The sequence below is a fragment of the Sprattus sprattus genome (assembly GCF_963457725.1).
Source record: "Sprattus sprattus genome assembly, chromosome: 15".
In the NCBI taxonomy this organism is placed as follows: Eukaryota; Metazoa; Chordata; class Actinopteri; order Clupeiformes; family Clupeidae; genus Sprattus; species Sprattus sprattus.
Window position 1 is genome coordinate 20,402,346 of NC_137913.1, and position 19,254 is coordinate 20,421,599.

The following is a 19,254-nucleotide window of genomic DNA, read 5'->3' on the forward strand; positions in this document are numbered from 1 at the left end:
AGTCGTGGCATGAGCCGTGCTTTATCATGGATGAGCCCATTTATATGAAGACCAACACACACATGTAAACACAAACCTCAGGAAGATGAAGAAGAAGAAGAAGAAGAAAAAGAAGAAGAAGCACATTCGAGGAGGAGCTGCTTCATTTTCCCAGGACAGATTTTTACAGAGAAGCCCTAGAACAGTCTTTGGGGATTTGCCATGACGAACAGAAAGAATCGGAGAGCAAAGAGCACAATGGCAGCTGCCAGGTCTTTAGCAGGATTATGAGCATGTGAGGCCTAATATTAGCCAAGCTGCATTCTAAGGTTCCCCTTCTTGTACTTTGATTGGAACAAGACCTGATGAGAAGAGTGTTCTTCCATTTGTACACCCCATTTTTAAGAAGACCAAAGACCTGATTAATACACCCTTCTTTTAAGAAGGCCACAGCACATGATTTGCCCCTTTGACAAATTACCTGGACATCCTTTCTAGTTAACAAGTTGAATTTTGTTTTAAACTTCGCAATGCCAAGATTAGAAATACATTGTAAACATCACACAAGCACAATACAAATCCATCTAATCTGCGATGAGTAAAACATATTTTAATCTTCACAATCCCAAGATTAGAAAGGCATTATAAAACATCACACAAACATAATTCTTATCCATCTCATCTGCAATTAGTAAGTATTAGTTCATCACATGTTATGTCATGAATTGACATTCCTGTTGCAGTGTCTCTTCATCAATACACCCGCCGAAGGCTAATCCTTCATGGCAAAACAACTCTGGGAATATCAGCCTCAAAAATAGTTCTGACAGTTAACTGCTTGGCTTCTGAAGCCAACAGTTGGCCAGTGTCCATAGCTATACAACATTCTCTGTGAGTGCTTTGCTGGTGAATTACAGCAGCGGAGGCTAGCAGGGACTTCAGGAAAGCATGCCTGCAAAAGAGCAGTAAGCACCCTGGCTGGCACGGATCCATATTACACAATAATAGTCAACAGTTGATTATCCAGCTTTTCCTATAAGCCCAGCACATGATCAGAACAGCCTAACTGTTCTGAAAGAGCTACATAACAGCGTGATTACTAATGCTGGAGGTTGCTGGTAAAGCAAAACAGACTGTCCTATAGAAAATAACAATCACTTCTAAGAACAATGAAGACCTCGGGCAGGCTGTGTGGACAGACCGAGCATCAAGCGGGACAAGACATGTACAAACACACTCAAACACCAAACCCACACACATTCATGAACCCACTCAAATACAAAAACTGTCTCTCACATGAATATTTGCACATATTCACACACACAGGCCACACACACACACACACACACACACACACACACACAAACACACATAACATTGACATCTTGACATCTCTTGTGCTTCTGTTACCCGTTTTGTCCCCATGTGGATTTGCACCCTCATGACGTTACTGTATTGAATAGAACATGGGGACTTGTATACACAAACAAACACAAAGAGAAAGAGAGAGAGAGAGAAAGAGAGAGAGAGCTAGTGTAGTGTCTAATCCCTGCTCTGCTAACCCAAACAGACATGGCAGAGCCGTGTAGTAGCGGCAGGTGAGGCCAGGTCAAGGAGGTGAGGGAGAGGCCACCTGCGCAGGCGGGATGCACCTGCCCCCTCCCTCAACCCCACCCCAATCCCCTCCATACATCCACCCAGCCCCCATAAGCTCCTCTTTATCTCCTGGGCCTGTGGGCCAAATGAAGGCAGCCCGTCACTCCCGTCACGCTCCCGTCACATCGCAGGCTAATCCCTCTCTCCTGCCCATCCCCCCTCCCACTGGTGTTTTTTTTTTTTTTTTTTTACTTATCCCGCCTACTGAGGAATGCTGTGGAAAACGCTAATCGCTAATCAGATCACAAGGGCTAATTGAGGGCTAAGCACTCCTCGAGTCTCCAGCGTTATAAAGCCCTTGCCGAATATAGAGTGCGCTGACTAGTGGAGAGTGGGCTTGTTTGGGTGACCTTGGGTAGGTGACGCCTCAAAGGAAAATCAGGGCTGGTGGCAAATATGCTATGTAGTCCTACCAACAGACAGATTTAATGGACAAAGCCTTAGTGTCGTAGTTAGTAACACACTTTTCTTTTATAGACTAAAATCCCCATCCACACATGAACAGGACACTGACTGTCCCCATCCGCACATGAACAGGACACTGACTGTCCCCATCCACATATGAGCAGGTGGCTCCACAGTTGGCTGTTGTGTGGTCCAGGTGTAATAAAAACTCTTCCAATAGAGTTATCCTGTTCAATGAATACACTCATACCTAAAAAAGTGACAAATTGTTGCATAGTGTTACTTTAAGAGAGACAGCAAAATGCTCCTGCACCACATACCCTAACCTGGTTAAGACAAGGGTAACCACCACAATGCTGATGCTCTTTGCAAGATCTCATTGCTATTAGGCTACAGGTTGCACCACCCATGACAGTGCCTCTAAAATGAACGACTGAATATCTGTATTGCCTATATAATGTCTCAGGGGTTGGTAACGGGGGAAATGGGGGAAAAAAAAAAACTGGCCCGGTCAAGACCGTCCCACCGGGATAATTCCTAAACTTTTCCCCAAGATTCCCGTAACCTTGTTTTCAGCTCATCTTCCTTATAGTCTTCCTTATTGGACTTACTGCACCAGTCAAACATAAATAATCTCTGCAACCATCTGTCCACTTGAATTATGGACCACCACAGGGTTTGAGTATCCTGAAGATTTCTTCGGTGGTCATGAAACACACATAAAATCAATCCCTCCTGCCCAATGAGGTCGTTTACATGCCAATCTGACGCCTGGTCTGGTGCAAAATTGGATTTGGCTTTTTAGGCAAGTCAGAAAACGATCTTGCTTTCAATCCACAAAATGCATGCAGTGAAAAGAATGTAATGGCGCAGGGCACATCACATTTAGACACAGTGACATTTACACAAACGGCAGCAATATTACTGCAGATTACACAGGCTATTTACCAGCTCCTTTTGTGATTGAATATGACACAAGAGCTGGGATTTATTGTGGAGATTGTTTTGTAGTTATAAGTACAGTGGACAGAACAGGTGTTTAAATGAAGAGTGGTTGTCTTTCGTTACAACCGGTGGCTGGAATCTTAAGGTGTTTTAAGAGAGTCTGTGGTAAACGGAGAATATGCAAATGTGTGCAGGTCTGTGTCAGTGAGCGACGACAGAGGCAGGAAGAGCAGCATCAAAAAATAGCAGACCATTAAATGGTGTAGAATATAATTTGTGTCTCAGGAGAGAAATCATCAATATTACCATGATTGTGAGGTACTTCAGATGAATGACCTCCCATGCTGCAGCTCGCTGAAACACTCTCGCTCACTCTCTTCCCTACAGATACACACACACCCACACAGGCTTGCACATTCAGGACCACACACGTACACGCACACAAACACACACACACACACACACACACACACACACACACACACACACCACACACACACACACACACACACACACACACACACACACTCACACACGCTCACACACACACACACACACACACACACACACACACACACACACAAGCACAGCCTACATGTGCTGGCAGGGAGCCAGTAGTGTGCATTGGAGAAGCCTATTCATATGCATGGTGTAAAACAGCAGGTCGCCCGGCAGAACTATGCACCATAATGAACATCCCTTAGGCCCTCTTTACAAAAGATACACCTGGTTGCCGTGAAGATGGAGTAATACTACTGAAGGTTAAACAGCAGAACATAACAGAGAGACTGGGGGAGGGGGGGGGTTGGTTTTGGGGATAAAACTGCTTCTTCCGATGACTCAGATAGAGCTGATGAAGTATCAGAAATAGCAAGCAAGCACACGTGCAGGACATGTCATACTGGAGAACTGCCCAGGACACAGTGGTCTCCACAGTTAGGAGGGAGACACAGAGAGAGAGAGAGCGAGAGAGAGAGAGACAGAAGGAAGTTCTTGACAAATGACCAGGATAGAAGCATCACATTGAAATGCTAAAAGAAGAGATGTGTTTTCTCTCTTCACTTGCTACTGTACAGAGCAAAGCCCAATGTCAAATCAGCTCTTCCCTTCCCTGAGCACTGCTGCCAAAGGCCCCAAATGACTTTTCAGTCATTCTCCTTTCTCCACGACAGAGAACTGAAAATGAAAAATAACTGCCATCAGGGGTGTTTTTGCCCAAGTGACACAGAGACAAATACAGCTAGTGCCACAGCTAGCAGCCCTTCCCTTCAGTGGATTTCTCAGCTTATACACATCCCTGTTCAATAATTCAGGAGTATGTATATTTAAACACTGTTGCCAACCTCTTATATGTACTTCCTTCCTTCAGACAGCACAGTACCAAGTATACATACGGCAGTTCAATACTTGTCAGATAGCAAGGGTCATGCTTTTAATGTCACCACCCCATTCATCAAAACAACATTCTAATGCTAAATTGTGATGGAAGAAACCTTTTCCAGCATTTGTCCTAGTGTGCAAGAGAGATGGTGGGTGATGGACCGCTGGGGAAACAAACACTTGTGATTTGAGCTCTGGTTGCTTCTGTGCTGCACCGGCTGTACCGTAGAGACCGTACAAACAGCCACAGCAGCGTCTCTTCCCCTTGGCTGCCTCTCAGTCAGACTGACACCACCACAGTCGTCCGTCTCTCTCTTCCTGCCTGCCTATCTACACGCGCATCATTCCTTCCTCCAGGCTGCTGGCCTCAGCCACCACAGGAAGAAATCACTCTGTCCTAAAAAATAAATGGTCGGTCTACCTCCATCTCAGCAACATCCAGTCAGTTTAACTGCCAACATGAATCTGTGGATTCTCAGTCAGATGAGCTGAGCTGGCCGATAGCGGTGCGGTCGAAGTGCTGTGGTGACCCAACAAACCATTCAGAGTGTCAGACTTTAGTACTAAGTGCATTTGTATTTGTGTGTGTTCTGAGCGTTAATGGCATGCGTGTGCGTTTCTCTTCCTCTGGGCCTGATGTAGGGTTGGGAAGCAGCAGCAAATGAGACAGCAGAACACAAACACACACAGGCACACAGACACACACAAACACACACAGACACACACAAGCCATGGTCCACAGCATATAGGCTGCACTTCTCCGAAGAGCTGCCCTATATAGTCACCAGCTCTTTGACACCGTCACTATCCTTGACAACACCAGAGGTTAGCAGTCTCTGCTGAGAATTCTTTTTTTCTTTTTGCTGGCAACTCACCTTTCAGAGACTGCAGCGGACACAAAAGAGCACAGTCCACAAATCCCTGATTCTCAGCAGAGATTGATCACTCCGGGTAAGGGGGGACTGCAGTGAATTGTCTAATTGCTGCAGAGAGGAATACCTGAAGTGAAACAAGTCTATTGACTAATGGGCACTAGGAAAGGGTTGATGATTAGTCCTGCTTGTGCCAAGCTGAGAAAATTAAGGGATGCTTAACCCCTTCAGGCAAAACAACAACATCTGTGATGGTGATTCACAGTGATGCTCCAACCATTCTCTTTCTCCAGTAAGCTTTTAATATTCAGACTGTATGCACTGTATGCAGTCTTATTGCAGATTTGGAAGTAAATGATCTGTTCATACCAGATCTATTGACTATTTACATGGAGACAGACTATAATGCATTAAAATATATACAATGTTCTTGTAAAGAAGACAGCTAAAGACAATCCAAAATATTTTCAACACTCAACCAGCTATGTCCCCTACGCTGTTCATTACTTAACCTTCACATCCACTTGAATTGCTAACACTTGCTTACATCCTTAAATCTGCTGAAAGAAGCCTGATTGGTGAAAGGTGCCAAATGGACTGAAACAATGGAGAGAACACTGATCCTGCAAAAAAAATATCAGTTCACACTGATAACAAATAACGCATCTTTCAGTGAGAAACGGACACACATCTCAAGTGGAACGTCACAAGTAATTGGTTCCATTGGTTGATTTGATAAGCCTACCATTTGAGATCACAACGAAAAAATATGAGTGATTAATAGTTTAGCAGAACTATACTGTACATTAGACCTCTGGGGAAAGGTCACTGCCAGCCAAAAAAAAAAGACTGCAGCAGCTGACTCTTCAATCCACTCAAAGTTCATGTAGGAGATGGGATCTGACACAGGTGCCTTTCATACCCAATATCGACAGTGTGACTGGAATATGTTAATGCTGATTGTCTCATTGTTACGCATGGAATACAACCGACGACGGTAAGCTGTGGAATGACATGAAATACCACTTACTTCATATCCTTAAATACCCAGAGCACAAAAGCCGTCTACAACATAGACGATTTCAGTAATCTCCATATTCAGCACAATAAAGCCATTATTCTGTGGCTCTGAGTAAAACTGTGTACCCTAAAATAGGCAAAAAACGCCAAGCATAATGTGAAAGAGGCTTTGGCACTGCCTTCGTCCAGCAAAGCACTTTTATGATTACCCAACATGGAATGGCTTTTCTCTAGGGAAATATATTGTATGTTCATACATTGCTCATATACTTTCTGTTAATCATTCTCATTTTAAGGTAAAGTCAATCGTGGACTGCAAGTTGTCGAGAGAATGGTCAATTCGTCAATAGAATTGTGACAGAAGTGTCCGCCTTCGGTTGACTTGACACCAGTGTGCGTGCGGGCTACCTGACCTTGCTGTTAAGTGAGCGCACCTTCACAGCATCAACCAGCTATTCTACACGCTGTAATAAATCACTGTTCAGACAGTTAGGAAGCGGCAAATCATCCTCGTAGTTTACTGAAACGGCACTATAGCAATCCACGTATTTGACTGAAATGTTTTGCTGAAATGTCAAGCTACAGGAGGGCAAACGATTACACTGGCTAACACATAACTGTTACTGTCATTACACATTGAAATGAGAATGTCTCACTTACTCGTGTTGGTTTGGAGTTATTCATGGTGTGACCGGCTCCAGGACAGCGAAATTCCAAATCACCAAGCACGCTTACGCAATACTACATGCAGTTCCATACGCCCCATCCACGACAACTCCCGAGATTGTTTAAGTGTCAGTCTTTTCCACCACAGTTAGAAATGCAACACGGTTCTCTGGCAAATACTATTTAACTTGCCAAACAGACGGTGACTTTTTTATTTCGATTGCACAATATAGGCTTGTTGCCCAGGATAGCCGGCGTTAACCATAGTCATCTGGCCGAGCTCATCTCCCGGCTGTCATCAGTGCACCTCGGCTTGCCATGGCAGAGAGGAGGGGAAACACGAGCCAACCAGAGAGGCAGCCGAGGAGGCGGCGTAACGTGCACATGTTGTTGTTAGTGTTGGTTTCCGGCAGGCTGTGTGACTATTTCGTATTATAAGGATGGCAAGTACTGTACATGCAATGAATACTCGCAGTTTCTTGTAAAATATCGTAAGGTAACAATAAGGTAACAGTTCAGAAAACAGTGCTTTGAGATATCATTAGCAATGAAACTGAAGTGCAAGACTTAAGGTGAATACACCCATACCAAGGCATAAACCCATAAATGTCAAGGTTTTGTTTGAGAAATAATTTTTAAGAATGTTTCGTGCAGAATATCAAGTAAAAACAATACCAAATCACTTGAAATGTCATAAAGGTGTTATAACACAGAACCATCAAAATAACCCCCCTAACATCTCCAGACAACATGTATACATTATATACATACAGTATACATGTCTACAAATGTGTTTAGCGATATATAGAACGGCATAATGAATGAAACATTAATCAATTCTCTGGATTACGTGACTGTACAGATATTAACCCCAGAGTCCCAAGTGTATATGAGGACATGAAATGTTATGGTTATGGTTGTAGTTATGGAGAAGCTCTAACCACTCTCTCTAATAACCTTTTCAAAATGCAGAATACAAAATATGACACCTCATCAGAGATTTAGAGACATAAAGCATGGCAACTGATTGTTTTTTTCATAGCAAATTAATCTATGAATCAAACAAAGAAAAATGCAGCCACAGAACATGTTTTACAGGGGAAAATTCCAATGCATTCACCTTCTTTATGAATATAACGAAAAAAGAAAACTTGTTAGCATCAAAGGGCCCAATAAAATCTAAATAGTTTAAACACTGCTTCTCTCGGCTGCAATCAACTCAACAATAAAACTAAGAATTGAAAATGCAGACCTCCCAAAGATGCCCTTGATTTTAACTTTGACAGTTCCACCGAACTCTTTACGAAATTTAACTACAACTTGTCATAAAATACTAACTGTTCAGGATTCAGCAGAATTGCTCTCGGCACTCTTAGAGAGGTTCCAGATGAATTGGTTAAGGTAGTTGTGTTGAAGTGTTTATGATGGTGAGAGTTAAAGGTAACAGAGGGAGGGAGGGAATAAGAGGGGGTGAGAAAAGCAGAGTGCAGGAAAAACAGATGGAGAGAGGAAGAATGGACGACTGCAGAGGAGCAAAGGGGGGGAACATGCAGTGAACCCTTGAATATATTTCATAGTAGCATCCTACACACACACACACACTTACATACACACACACACACACACACACACACACACACACACTTGCTCTGCAGATTCCTCCGAAGATGGAGTGTTCCTCTGTGCAGTAAATATCGCCAGACAAAAATGATTAGTGCCTCAGGGTAAAGGGAGACCGCTGCAGAGGGACCTTTGTGATCTGGTGAACCTGGGACCATCAAATAGCCTCTTTTAACTTGCCCTAAGTGCTCCTTTTTGCGATCAACTATAATAAAGCCTTACAATGGACGACAGTGCTCTTTGCAATATTAAATGAGTGCCATTTTGTATAGGGGAGCTACAGTATGTTATAAGGACATACATGGACATAAACAGACAGTTGCCCCAAAAACAAAGCAGGACCAGTCAGTTGCAAGTGTGTTGACCAAATCACCCGAGACGGAATGACACATTGTCATTCAATGGGCATTATTATAAACATGTCGTTTACCCTTTTTTTTATTGCACACTGCTGCCTCATGTTCCAAACAAACATTGTTTTTCCTTTAAGCAATTATCTAAATGTCACTTTAATTTTTTATTATGACACACTTCATTAAGTTTGGTATTTGGTCTTGTGACCTTTAGTAGCCTCATGCTAAGTCACTACATCCTATTTATTTTCTCACAGATTTTTTCCCAGACAAACAATCTTGTTTCCTATCGAAGAAAAGGTCTGTTCTGGAGCTCGCTTCCTTCCTCGTTGTATACACAACCAAATTTAATCCGATGTAAATTCTTATGTAACCTCTTTCATTTTCTTTTGTGCCACCGATCAGAGCTATCACAAACGTTGTGGCTAGAATGGTGTATTTCTGACAGAAGACTTTACTCTGTATGTCTCAAAATCTTACAAAAAAAACACATGTATAGACATAAGAAATCTATAATGTCATCCCTCTCTTTCTCACTCATACACGGACACACACACACACACATTAGGATAAACTAATGGGCAGGTGGTCTGGACAAGTGTTATGCCAAGATCTGGTCCGTCGGGATCAAAGACTAACCAATCAAAGTGCGCTCCAAAACATAACGCTCTAGTGACCAATGGAACTGCTTCAGTGAAGGTGGCCAGTAGGGAGAGATAAATAAGGCCTCTGCACACAGGCCGCCTGGTTGAAACCAGATACGTCAGTCTTAAATAGTATGTGGTCAGGCTGGGACAACTGTTTAGTTCTTACAAAAGCCTTGTGAAACATGCACAGAGACATGGCACACTTTTTTAAATAGAGGCATTCGTTCTTAAAATGTTGGTTGCCCAGAATGAATTAGACTAGCCCAATAACCAAAAAAATACCATTTATTATCTAGAAACTTAGCAATAAAAACATTTCTTTAACAAGCACATCTTACTAAGGCTTGTGCATCCTCCTCTGTTTCTTTAAAGGCCACTGCTGCCACTGCTGGTCTAAACCACACACTCTGGTCAGCAGTAGCCTTTTGCCCCATAGACTAGGCTTGTAACATTAAATCTGGCCTATAGGATCTTTAGCTTTCTAATATAAGCTAGTTAAACTTGGATGTTTATTGCCTGGTGTGCATGCATTGTGTCGGCTAATGTTCTAGTATTTTAAGCATTAACACGTTCAAACATACAAGATGTATCAGTGTCATCCCACAGTTTTTTTTTCTTATTCTCTGTAGCTTCTCTGTCCGACTTCTGCCTGCCTCTCCATCATGTCTTTCATAAATATTTGCCCATGGCACTCATATCTTCACCATTACTGTGGAGATGTCTGAGCAAGAACAAATGAATAATGGTGTGAATAAACTTAATTAAATCCAAATTCATGTTGTGGTGTACATGCTATGTTGTGAGATGTATGAATGTGTGCTTAACAGTATTGATCTCAGCTTTTCAAGTGCTCTATTAAGTGTGGAACGCTGGTGTGGCAGAGAACTCTGGCCTCAAACACTACCCAACTTGTCCCTTTCTGATTAACGTGTACACTTCCTAGAGGATAAACCGTCAGGATCAACAACTCATGATTTCTTCAAATAGCAAGTCAAAAGAGCAGGAAAGGCGAACAAAGGAGGGAATTTTATTTAATTTACTGGATAATTTCTGATAGCCTGTTGGACAGGGTGTTGTTACATTTTGGTCCCCTGATGGGAAAACTTGATTGCCCTGGGACACCGGGCTAGCAATTGTGCCCTGACACCGTAAACTATGTAATCTCATAAGGCATATCTGGTAAATCAAATTAGCAATGACATTGTTTAATTATCTATAATTATGTGTATGTGTTTGGTTTTGGAATGTTGCGGTGTCTCCCTTTTGGGTCTTGTGTTCGCGTGTACTGCTGTTATCCTTTTAGTCTCTGCATTATGTTGTAATACCTGTGTGTTAGCCCTCTATGTTAGTCAGTGTCACTATGCACCAATCAATGTCTTTCCAGTGTCAAGATTAGACATCCATCTTGTTTTGTCCAATCTGCAAATCTCTTCCTGGGCTAAATCCCTACAATACAAAATCACAAGTTTAGTCACGTGCATTACAAAAGCTGAGCTGTGTGCCTTTTCAGGTTGAGGATATAGCACACTGAGGCCCTTGCATACCGTATGGGCTATAGGCTAAGTATCTCTTCCTGTAGAACAGTCTGGAAAGGAAAGAGGCCTAAAACTCCATATTTCCCTTGGAGGACAGGACTAAAATCCCCTGTGTTTCATTTTTAAGATGAGGCATTTTTACATGTGTGTTCTCCACGCTCTCTCACTCTCTCTCCCTCACTGTCTCTCTATTTTTTGTCATGGATCATCTTTTTTTCTCTTTCTCTTTCTCTCTCTGCTACAAATCCAAAACACTTTTTTATGGAGGACCAGTGTGGCCTGTACAGCCATGGGAGAACAGGGGGGCCTGCACTAAATCTGCCTGTGAAGCCTGCCATGATATCTAACCACTGGAGTACGTAACAGGCCATGTGAAATGGTCCTAAGGTCCAGGAAACTGTTTGACCCTCGAGACCTTAATCTTCCATCCCAATACATCACTGCCCTGAGGACAGATGTGTGACATCACTTATTCACTTACTCACATGTCCATCCACAGCAGCCCAGAACCAGACGGTAACATTTCCAATTAAGGGCCCTTTCACAAACACACACATGTGTGCACACCCCTCACACATGCACATAGACATGCATATCCACATACACGCACTCACATTCACAGAGACACACACACACACAAACATACACACACAGTCAGTCATCGCAGGACTGGAACACCGTGTAAGTTATTACCAAACACCTTGGTTGTGAAACCTGTGCTTGGCAAGCACAAATAGGGAGAGCAATAATTCATAATAATGAAAGGACAGGAGGTGCAGGCACAAGCATAGGTCATGAAGCCTGGGATTAAGGAAGAGGACAGAAGCTGTGTATTGGGAAACTGCAGGTTGGCACAGGTATAAGCACTGATTAGATGGAGTGTGGGAAAACAGGCAGAACATAGATTTGTGAATGATAATGTTCACATTAAGGTAGGTGTTGCAGTTTTGCAAGTGGTTGACCGGGGTTCGATTCCCAATCGCTGCAGGTTGTCTTTACGTCGCTTTGGATAAAACCTTTATCTTTACATTGGTACTGTTGAAAGACGCAGTAGTATCTATAAGGACTGCTGTCAAAACCCATTACAGAAAGCCAATATTAATTTTGTTTAAACATGGTATGACAAACCTTACCAACAGTAACCCTAGGGTATTTTGTACGTAAATTCACGCAGAATGATCTCTCTCAGTGAGCCATACCTAACAATATGTGATTCGCTTAATGTAGCCAACTGTAAGTTTATGCGGTGGGAAGTTTGTTTAACTTGTAATATTACTCACTTCCAAACAAAGTACCAAGGCCTACATTGGGACCTCAAGTTGCAACACGAACAAATTCCTCCTGTCACATGTTGATTGCATGTTTACAGTCGCTACTGACAAATGCATACATTGTGCTTTGTGCTTCAATACAACACAGACAAGCACAAGCACACCATTAATAATAATAGGCTCTGTGCAGATCTGGTGTGTGTTCTTCCGAAACACCACTGTCTGCAGCCAGCCACACACTGAATTCATCTGGACAACCCTTGGATGTTTTCGCAGGGGTGTAGTTTAACACTGTTCTCATTTCTACTCACTGGGGTGGATAATAAGGAGTGGAAAACACTCCTGAATCAGTTGCACAGCACAGATTCATATCACCCTCCTCTCTCTCTCTCTCTCTCTCTCTCTCTCTCTCTCTCTCTCTCTCTCTCTCTCTCTCTCTCTCTCTCTCTCTCTCTCTCTCTCTCTCTCTCTCTCTCTCTCTCTCTCCAAACAGAGCAGAGTAACTGTGACTTCTCATTAGATTTATGAGGCTTCGTATTCATGTGTGAAGGGAGACTGGAGCCTGCAAAGATTCTGGGGGAAGAAGTTTGGTAGCCCTGTGCCAGCGTTGGGCTTCAGAGATCGAAGAAATGTCAGCATGGCCAAGGCCAGCTCCAGCTCCAGCTCCAGCTCCAGTTTGGGCTTCAGCAGCAGCTGCTCTTCTCTGCTCTTCCCTGCTCTACACTCTCCCGCTACACCCTGGCTCCCGGCTGGTGTTTTTCAAAGGAAACTGGCTTTGGCCGAGGCATTCCACTTGTTTCTGCTGCACAGAGTGTCCATTCACCATGGCTCCCCACCACGCAAAAGGGCCGGGTCCAGGGCCCGAGCCAGGGACGCAGGGGGCTGGTTGAGGGGCGGGGCTGGTGTGAGAGTGGGGTGGTGGCGGTGGTTCTGGAACGAGGCGTGGGTGACCTAACACAATGTCCCCTTTCTTCACCGTTCTGTACTTGCAACACTCCCCTCCTCTGTGCTCCAGAGCAGCCCGATCCAGACCACGGCCCTGGAGAATGGGCGAGTGGTGCCAAAGGCTGGCACTGTTACTCAAGTCAGGGAGCACGAGGAAACTGAAAATCACACAAGAGTGCTTTCACTGACACATCTCACCTTACTGTAGTCAAGACTTACTGTAGACTCAACAGATTAGCATATCCCCTTTTCTTTCATATTTTGTGTGTTTATGTATTTTTTAGGAAGAGTCTACAGCCTAATCTGAATGTTTGTGCTTCTCACACAACAGCGTAAGCATGGCAATAGATGCCATGCTTGCTTAGATGGGTGCTTTTTATTAGCTTAGCTTGCTATCTTAGCAGAGCTCATGGGGGCATTGAAGTCTCCCTAAACAACTCCACAGCTGAACCAACAGAAGAAGAGGAAGACCAGGCTCTTCATACTTCCTACAGAGAAATGAATGGATAACCTATAGGTGAATGAAAGAGTGAATTGTGTTCTCTGTTAACTGAACGTACAGTGGTCCTATCTATACATCTTATACCCACATCATATGGGTTTCTACAATCATGGCATATGCCCTTCCGTTCTCTGGCTTAAAACCATAGACCTGCTGACTTTATCATTTAGAAAAATTCCTTTTAGGAGTGCGAAACCTGGTTATTTTTTCCACTATGAAGTCTGACCACATTTAGATACCAGAGAGTTCTGGAAATGTGTGGGAGTTTTTTTTATAGCAGGTAAGGGAGTAGTGCTGACGGAAAGACGCCATTGTTGTTTGCTTAATTCTCCAAGTTGTCTGCTTTTCTTATTGAGAAATTATTAACGGTTTCTCAATACTTACATGTATTTATGTGGCTTATCTTTTTAAGATCTTATGAACTGAAGGTTTTGAATATGAAGATTCATTGAACTATGGCATTTCATTGCACAATTTGGAGTAGGTCTGTACTCCTGAAAACAGGTCTTTATAGAAAAAAAAACTAAATATAGCAGCTTTAATTTATTTTTGAAGTGGCACAGAGCAGCGTATTTTTAGATCTCACTATTGACCTCTTGCTGGTCTCCTGTTGACCTCATCTGTGATGAAGTACCAACTGAATCCCATGTCCCTGAAGCTCTGAGCCCAAGAGCTCTGTGCCACATATAGTAGCCTTACAGGGAAAGCCTGGTCATCTTATTATTCGGTGTTCTTTTATCCGCTTCATTCATTAATGCTACTTAATGCTTGAAACTATCCCTCCATTTTAGAGCCTGAACCATCTGGTGTGACTGGTGCTGAACCACATCTTATGTAATGGTGACCCCCGAGTTAGATTAACATGTGGTTGTAGACTTTTGTAAGCTATCTAACTGTTGAGTAAGCTTTGGTTGCCAATATCCAGCACGTGTTATAGGTTTAACTGCTCCCCCCTCCACACACAAACAGACACGTGCATGTACACACACACACACACACACACACACACACACACACACACACACACACACACACACACACACGCACACACACACACACGCACACACACAAATCCACAATAGCTTCAGATGAAGTCCAGTCACTCACTCTATAGCACCAGTGCTGTAGTTACACATCAGCAGTATGGAGGCAGACATTGCAGCTCTCCAACACTGGAGGGCAGACAGACGGACCTCCCGCTGCAGCAGGCTGATGCCAGTGTCTTCAAGCCTGGTGAGACTTGGCGAGGACACAGGAGACTGACTTATACAGACAAGACTTTTTTTTTAAACAAACTGCCTACGCTGTGCATCTAACTGACTGCGCCCTGGTATGCGTTGATGGATGGCATCTTCGTCTTGCTGTCTTCTGTGCCCCTTGAAGTCTAATCAAATGGAGGTAAACACCTCATAAGAAATTATTTTAGCTTGTGATATTTATGTTGTTGGAAGTAGGTGGTTGTAGGAATAAAAGGCAGTTCTGAAGGCTTGGAGCAAAGTGATGTACTGTACTAATTTTGTAAACGCATTGTTACATTGTTCTTGCTGAGTGTGCCATTGCACAGTGGCCAAAGAGTTATGCTGTTGATATCAGTATTGTTCTTATAGAGTCAGCGCTACACTGGGAAATCTCTCAGCTGCAGCTTTCAGAATTCATAGCCAAGTACTGGTAGCCTGTAATATAGTGGCAGAGACCTTCACCTCTATGCCTCTTTGTGTTGGGTAAGTGAAGTAGCACATTTAATCTGTGCCCAATCACACTTCAATAACATACAGGCTTATGTTCTCTTAAAAAGTTCCTGCTGTAAGACTTAGAGGAAACAAATTACTCCAGTCACAGCTCGTCTCCTTACACTCACTGAAAAACACTGTGGGAAGCCGGCCAGCCTCTGCGTTAAGAGAAAGTGACCTATCGGCGTGACATGAAAGGACATCCTAAAACACTCTTTGTCATCAGGAGGTGCAGCCTGAGCATGACCTCATACTGGACGAACGAGCGAAAGTTACACTCACTTCCTGTTCCCATCAGCTGTCTCTGCTTGACTGGGACGAGCGCCAGAGAGACAAAAGGTTTAACCGAGTTTACGCCACGGAGAAGAGGAGGCGCACTCTTGGCTTTCAGGAGTGACAAGGGTGTTGTAAAGAGAAAAACAGAGGTGGTTGGAAAAAAAGAAAGGAGGAATGCAGCAGCCTCTATTTTGAAAGGGAGACTTGTTAAAACTTGAACAAACAGCAGTGCTCCTGAGGTCGCAGATGAGGCTCTTCATACATTTCTATAAAAACCCAACTGGTCAGACACTCTGCCGCTATTCCACGGCCTGTATTCTGTTGAGCAGCTGTGCATTTCTCTTGTGAATTTTACTCACGGAAAGCTGAAAGGAGATGCCTTGAACAATACCCAGAGCACAGGTCAGCCAACACAACAAACAATGTTCATAGTCATTGTAAAAACGTAAATCGTAAACACAGAGCTTGGTTGCCATAACAAATGGCACCTTTGAAGGACTCTGTCTTGGTCAAGGGGAGCATGTTTTCTTGGTGAGCTTTTGGTTCTTGGTCCTCAACCACACAAGGGCAACAGCAAGCCTGTTGGGAATATCAGGAATTCTTCTCGAGGTCACTTTGGAAAGGACCATGCTGTTTGATACAAAGGGGATGCCTGTTCCATCCACACACACACACCCACACACAAACACACAAACACTGACACACACACACACACACACCCGTATGAGCGTGAGGGTGACTGAGATTATTTCATTAGCCCATTTAGAAGTTACAGGGATCTGCTAGAGAGTCAATTGGTGTTGGACAGCCTGCAGAGGCATTCATGGAGAACAGTTGGGTCACTTGTCATTTGGAAGAAAAAGACAGCTATTTATCAAGCTCAGCATTCTAGCAATTTCTCTCTGCCATGGACATGCAGTAAACAAGCCCTGCCCTGATAGGCAACTCTTTGAAACGTCTAATTGGGACTGGTCTGATACTGATTGACTAACGCTGGTTTGGACGCGACTGCTTAACTCGTGAAGGCACCAGCCATGTCTGAACACAGCATTCTCAGAACTGTGCATTTGCACGACCTCACTGTGGGTGGAGGCGTAGGAGAAAAGAAAAATCCATTCTCATATTTACCTCAACTAATCAATAGTCTCTGTGCCCTTTCGCAAAAAAATCAGGGTCCATTTAAAGAAGAATGAGAAGAGTCTGTTGGTTAGTGTATCTCCAGATCTGTTATCTTTCTCGTTGGTGATTTTGGCCATGCGTGTTTGAGATTGTGAGACAAGCTCTGATCTCAGCGTGAGTTCACTTTGGAGTGCAAAAGGCTACAGGAGCGTGAGATTCTTTCAGTGTGCCCCTTTTTGCTATGATTCCCTTCCAGGCTCATCAGTGGCAGAGGCACTAGATGGGCAATCTTCCTGTCAGGCTGTGGGATACTGGGATACTGCTCACACTTAACACGCAACAGCTGCAAAGCAAAGGGGCCAACATTGTTTTGGCAACCAGAAGAGAAGGGAAGGGGGGGGGGGGGGGGGGGGGGGGGGGAGAAACAAAGGCGAGAGGATATGAAATTCTATCTAATATTCCCAGTGCCACTTTGAGTGGCCATGTGTCTTTCCTCTCCAATAAATCATTCCAAACATTTACAATTATTTTTTTGCCATTAGGGTCTTTAGTAACTGATATTTAATATGGAATCAGGCTAGTCTTGAATATCAGTTTGTTAACCTTGCATTTACAGAGTTCACTGCTGTTGTTCTCAATCTGTCATAATCATTTTATATTTAACACGCCAGGCTTGGCATAACACTTTAAAAAGGTACCCCTAAAATATTGATGAGGCTGTTTTCTGAGTCTTGGGTAAAGTCTCAAGAGGACTTTTCAATTCATATGCCCGAAGAGTGATTAGCTATTTTTTTTTTTTAACCCTCTCAATAATGTCAGCTGATGTGAAAACAACACGTTTACAAAGGTGTGAAGAACATTGTGATAGTTTTGAGGGTTTTTTTTTTTTTACATACAAACAGCCAGATATGTCCTGTATTATGTTTTAGCCTACCCCTCTGATGTATCAGTTAGTACAGACAAAAGTTTAACATAAGCTCACAAAGGCAACACAAATCAGGGGCATCTTTACCTGTATACTCAGGGCAATTTGACGGATATACATCATGTTGAGATCTTCAAATATCCGCAATTTCTCCATGTCTGTGAATCTCTCCATGTGCATCCTGCATCCAGGTTGTCAGTTCACTTCCAGATCTGTGTTATGGCTTATCTGACTAAAGGGAGGTTTGTCTCAAAGACTAAAATCCAAAACGCAATGAGCAAAGCGACGTACGTACATGCATCATCAGCAGATGATACAGCTGTGTTTCGAAATTCAAAGTTGTCCGCAAATTAGCGATCGGGGTGAGTTAGTGCGTTGAGTCAAGAAAGGGTCAGCTGCCTTTGATTCAACTACGACGTTGTGTATATTAATACAATCCAATATTGTAATTCCAAACCTAAATGCACTCACTGAAATGTTAACCTGCACAACGCCGACCGTACCGCAAAATGTCAGGGGTAGACGCAAACTTCCTCTCTCCCAAGAAAGTAGGCTATTCCATTTCAACGCCCAGTGACTACCGTGTGTTCTGTACTTTCGCTATTTCAGAGGAACACGCACAGACTTGATTCACAAAAAGCCGCTACATAAACCCCCACTCATTTCTCCCTGGCAGTTGTGGGGATAATACGTCTTTCTCATGCAGTTCTTTTGTCCACTCGTCCTGATAGAGAGCAGTCTGTCCGCTCTGACCACGCTACAGAAGGGCATCGCCTCCGTGGAGGCGCACACTGAGCCGTCTGTTTATAGTGGGACTGGACCAAGCGCTAAATGATCCTATATAAACGTCAAATTGCATGTTAACACGGTGCCTTAAGACATACAGTAAAACACACTGACAAAAAGGAAAATAACAATAACAAGCATTCACCAAGAAGATTTTGACATGTATGTAACTATGTGGATTAATACCCGATATGAAACAGTTTGAAATCTCACAGTTACTGTCTGGCAAGAACAAGTTGGGCTTCACTTTACAAATCATTGACAGTTATACCCATTTAACACTAGAAAGAAAAAGATTAGGTGACAAATGTATAACTATTTGATGCTCAGCTACGGAATAGCCGGTCAGAAACAAAGGGACCATCTGTTACAGCTGTGGAAGACTTTATGATAACAGAGCATTTCGGGCCGTAAAGTGGCTACTTCATTTTTACACTGGATATGTTCTTCTAAGGCTGGATCTTATCCGATGTAAGATAGACGCTAACGATGCATTTTACGGTTTATATAACACCTGTCTAACATCACTGTTAGATTCATCAGAGTCAGTCAATTCGATCGCCTGTGTTCTTCAGTAGATATAACTGTGAGTAGATAGTTCGTTAGGTCATGTCTGCATAAG

At 43.3% G+C, this 19,254-nt stretch overlaps 1 protein-coding gene across 2 annotated transcripts in view; it reads right to left on the reverse strand.

Moving 5' to 3' along the window:
• rtkna (rhotekin a) overlaps window positions 1-18,085 on the reverse strand; it is a 38,484-nt gene extending 20,399 nt beyond the window's left edge. Inside the window, exon 1 of one of the 2 annotated variants that reach the window (XM_080852088.1) lies at window positions 17,934-18,085. In XM_080852088.1, the coding sequence (XP_080708214.1) occupies window positions 17,934-18,026 (93 nt within the window). In that variant the 5' untranslated portion in view covers window positions 18,027-18,085. Of the gene's footprint in view, window positions 1-6,917; window positions 7,030-17,933 lie in introns of those variants that run through there. The other variant, XM_080852089.1, reaches the window with a different exon arrangement.
• Between the last annotated feature and the right edge of the window lie 1,169 nt (window positions 18,086-19,254).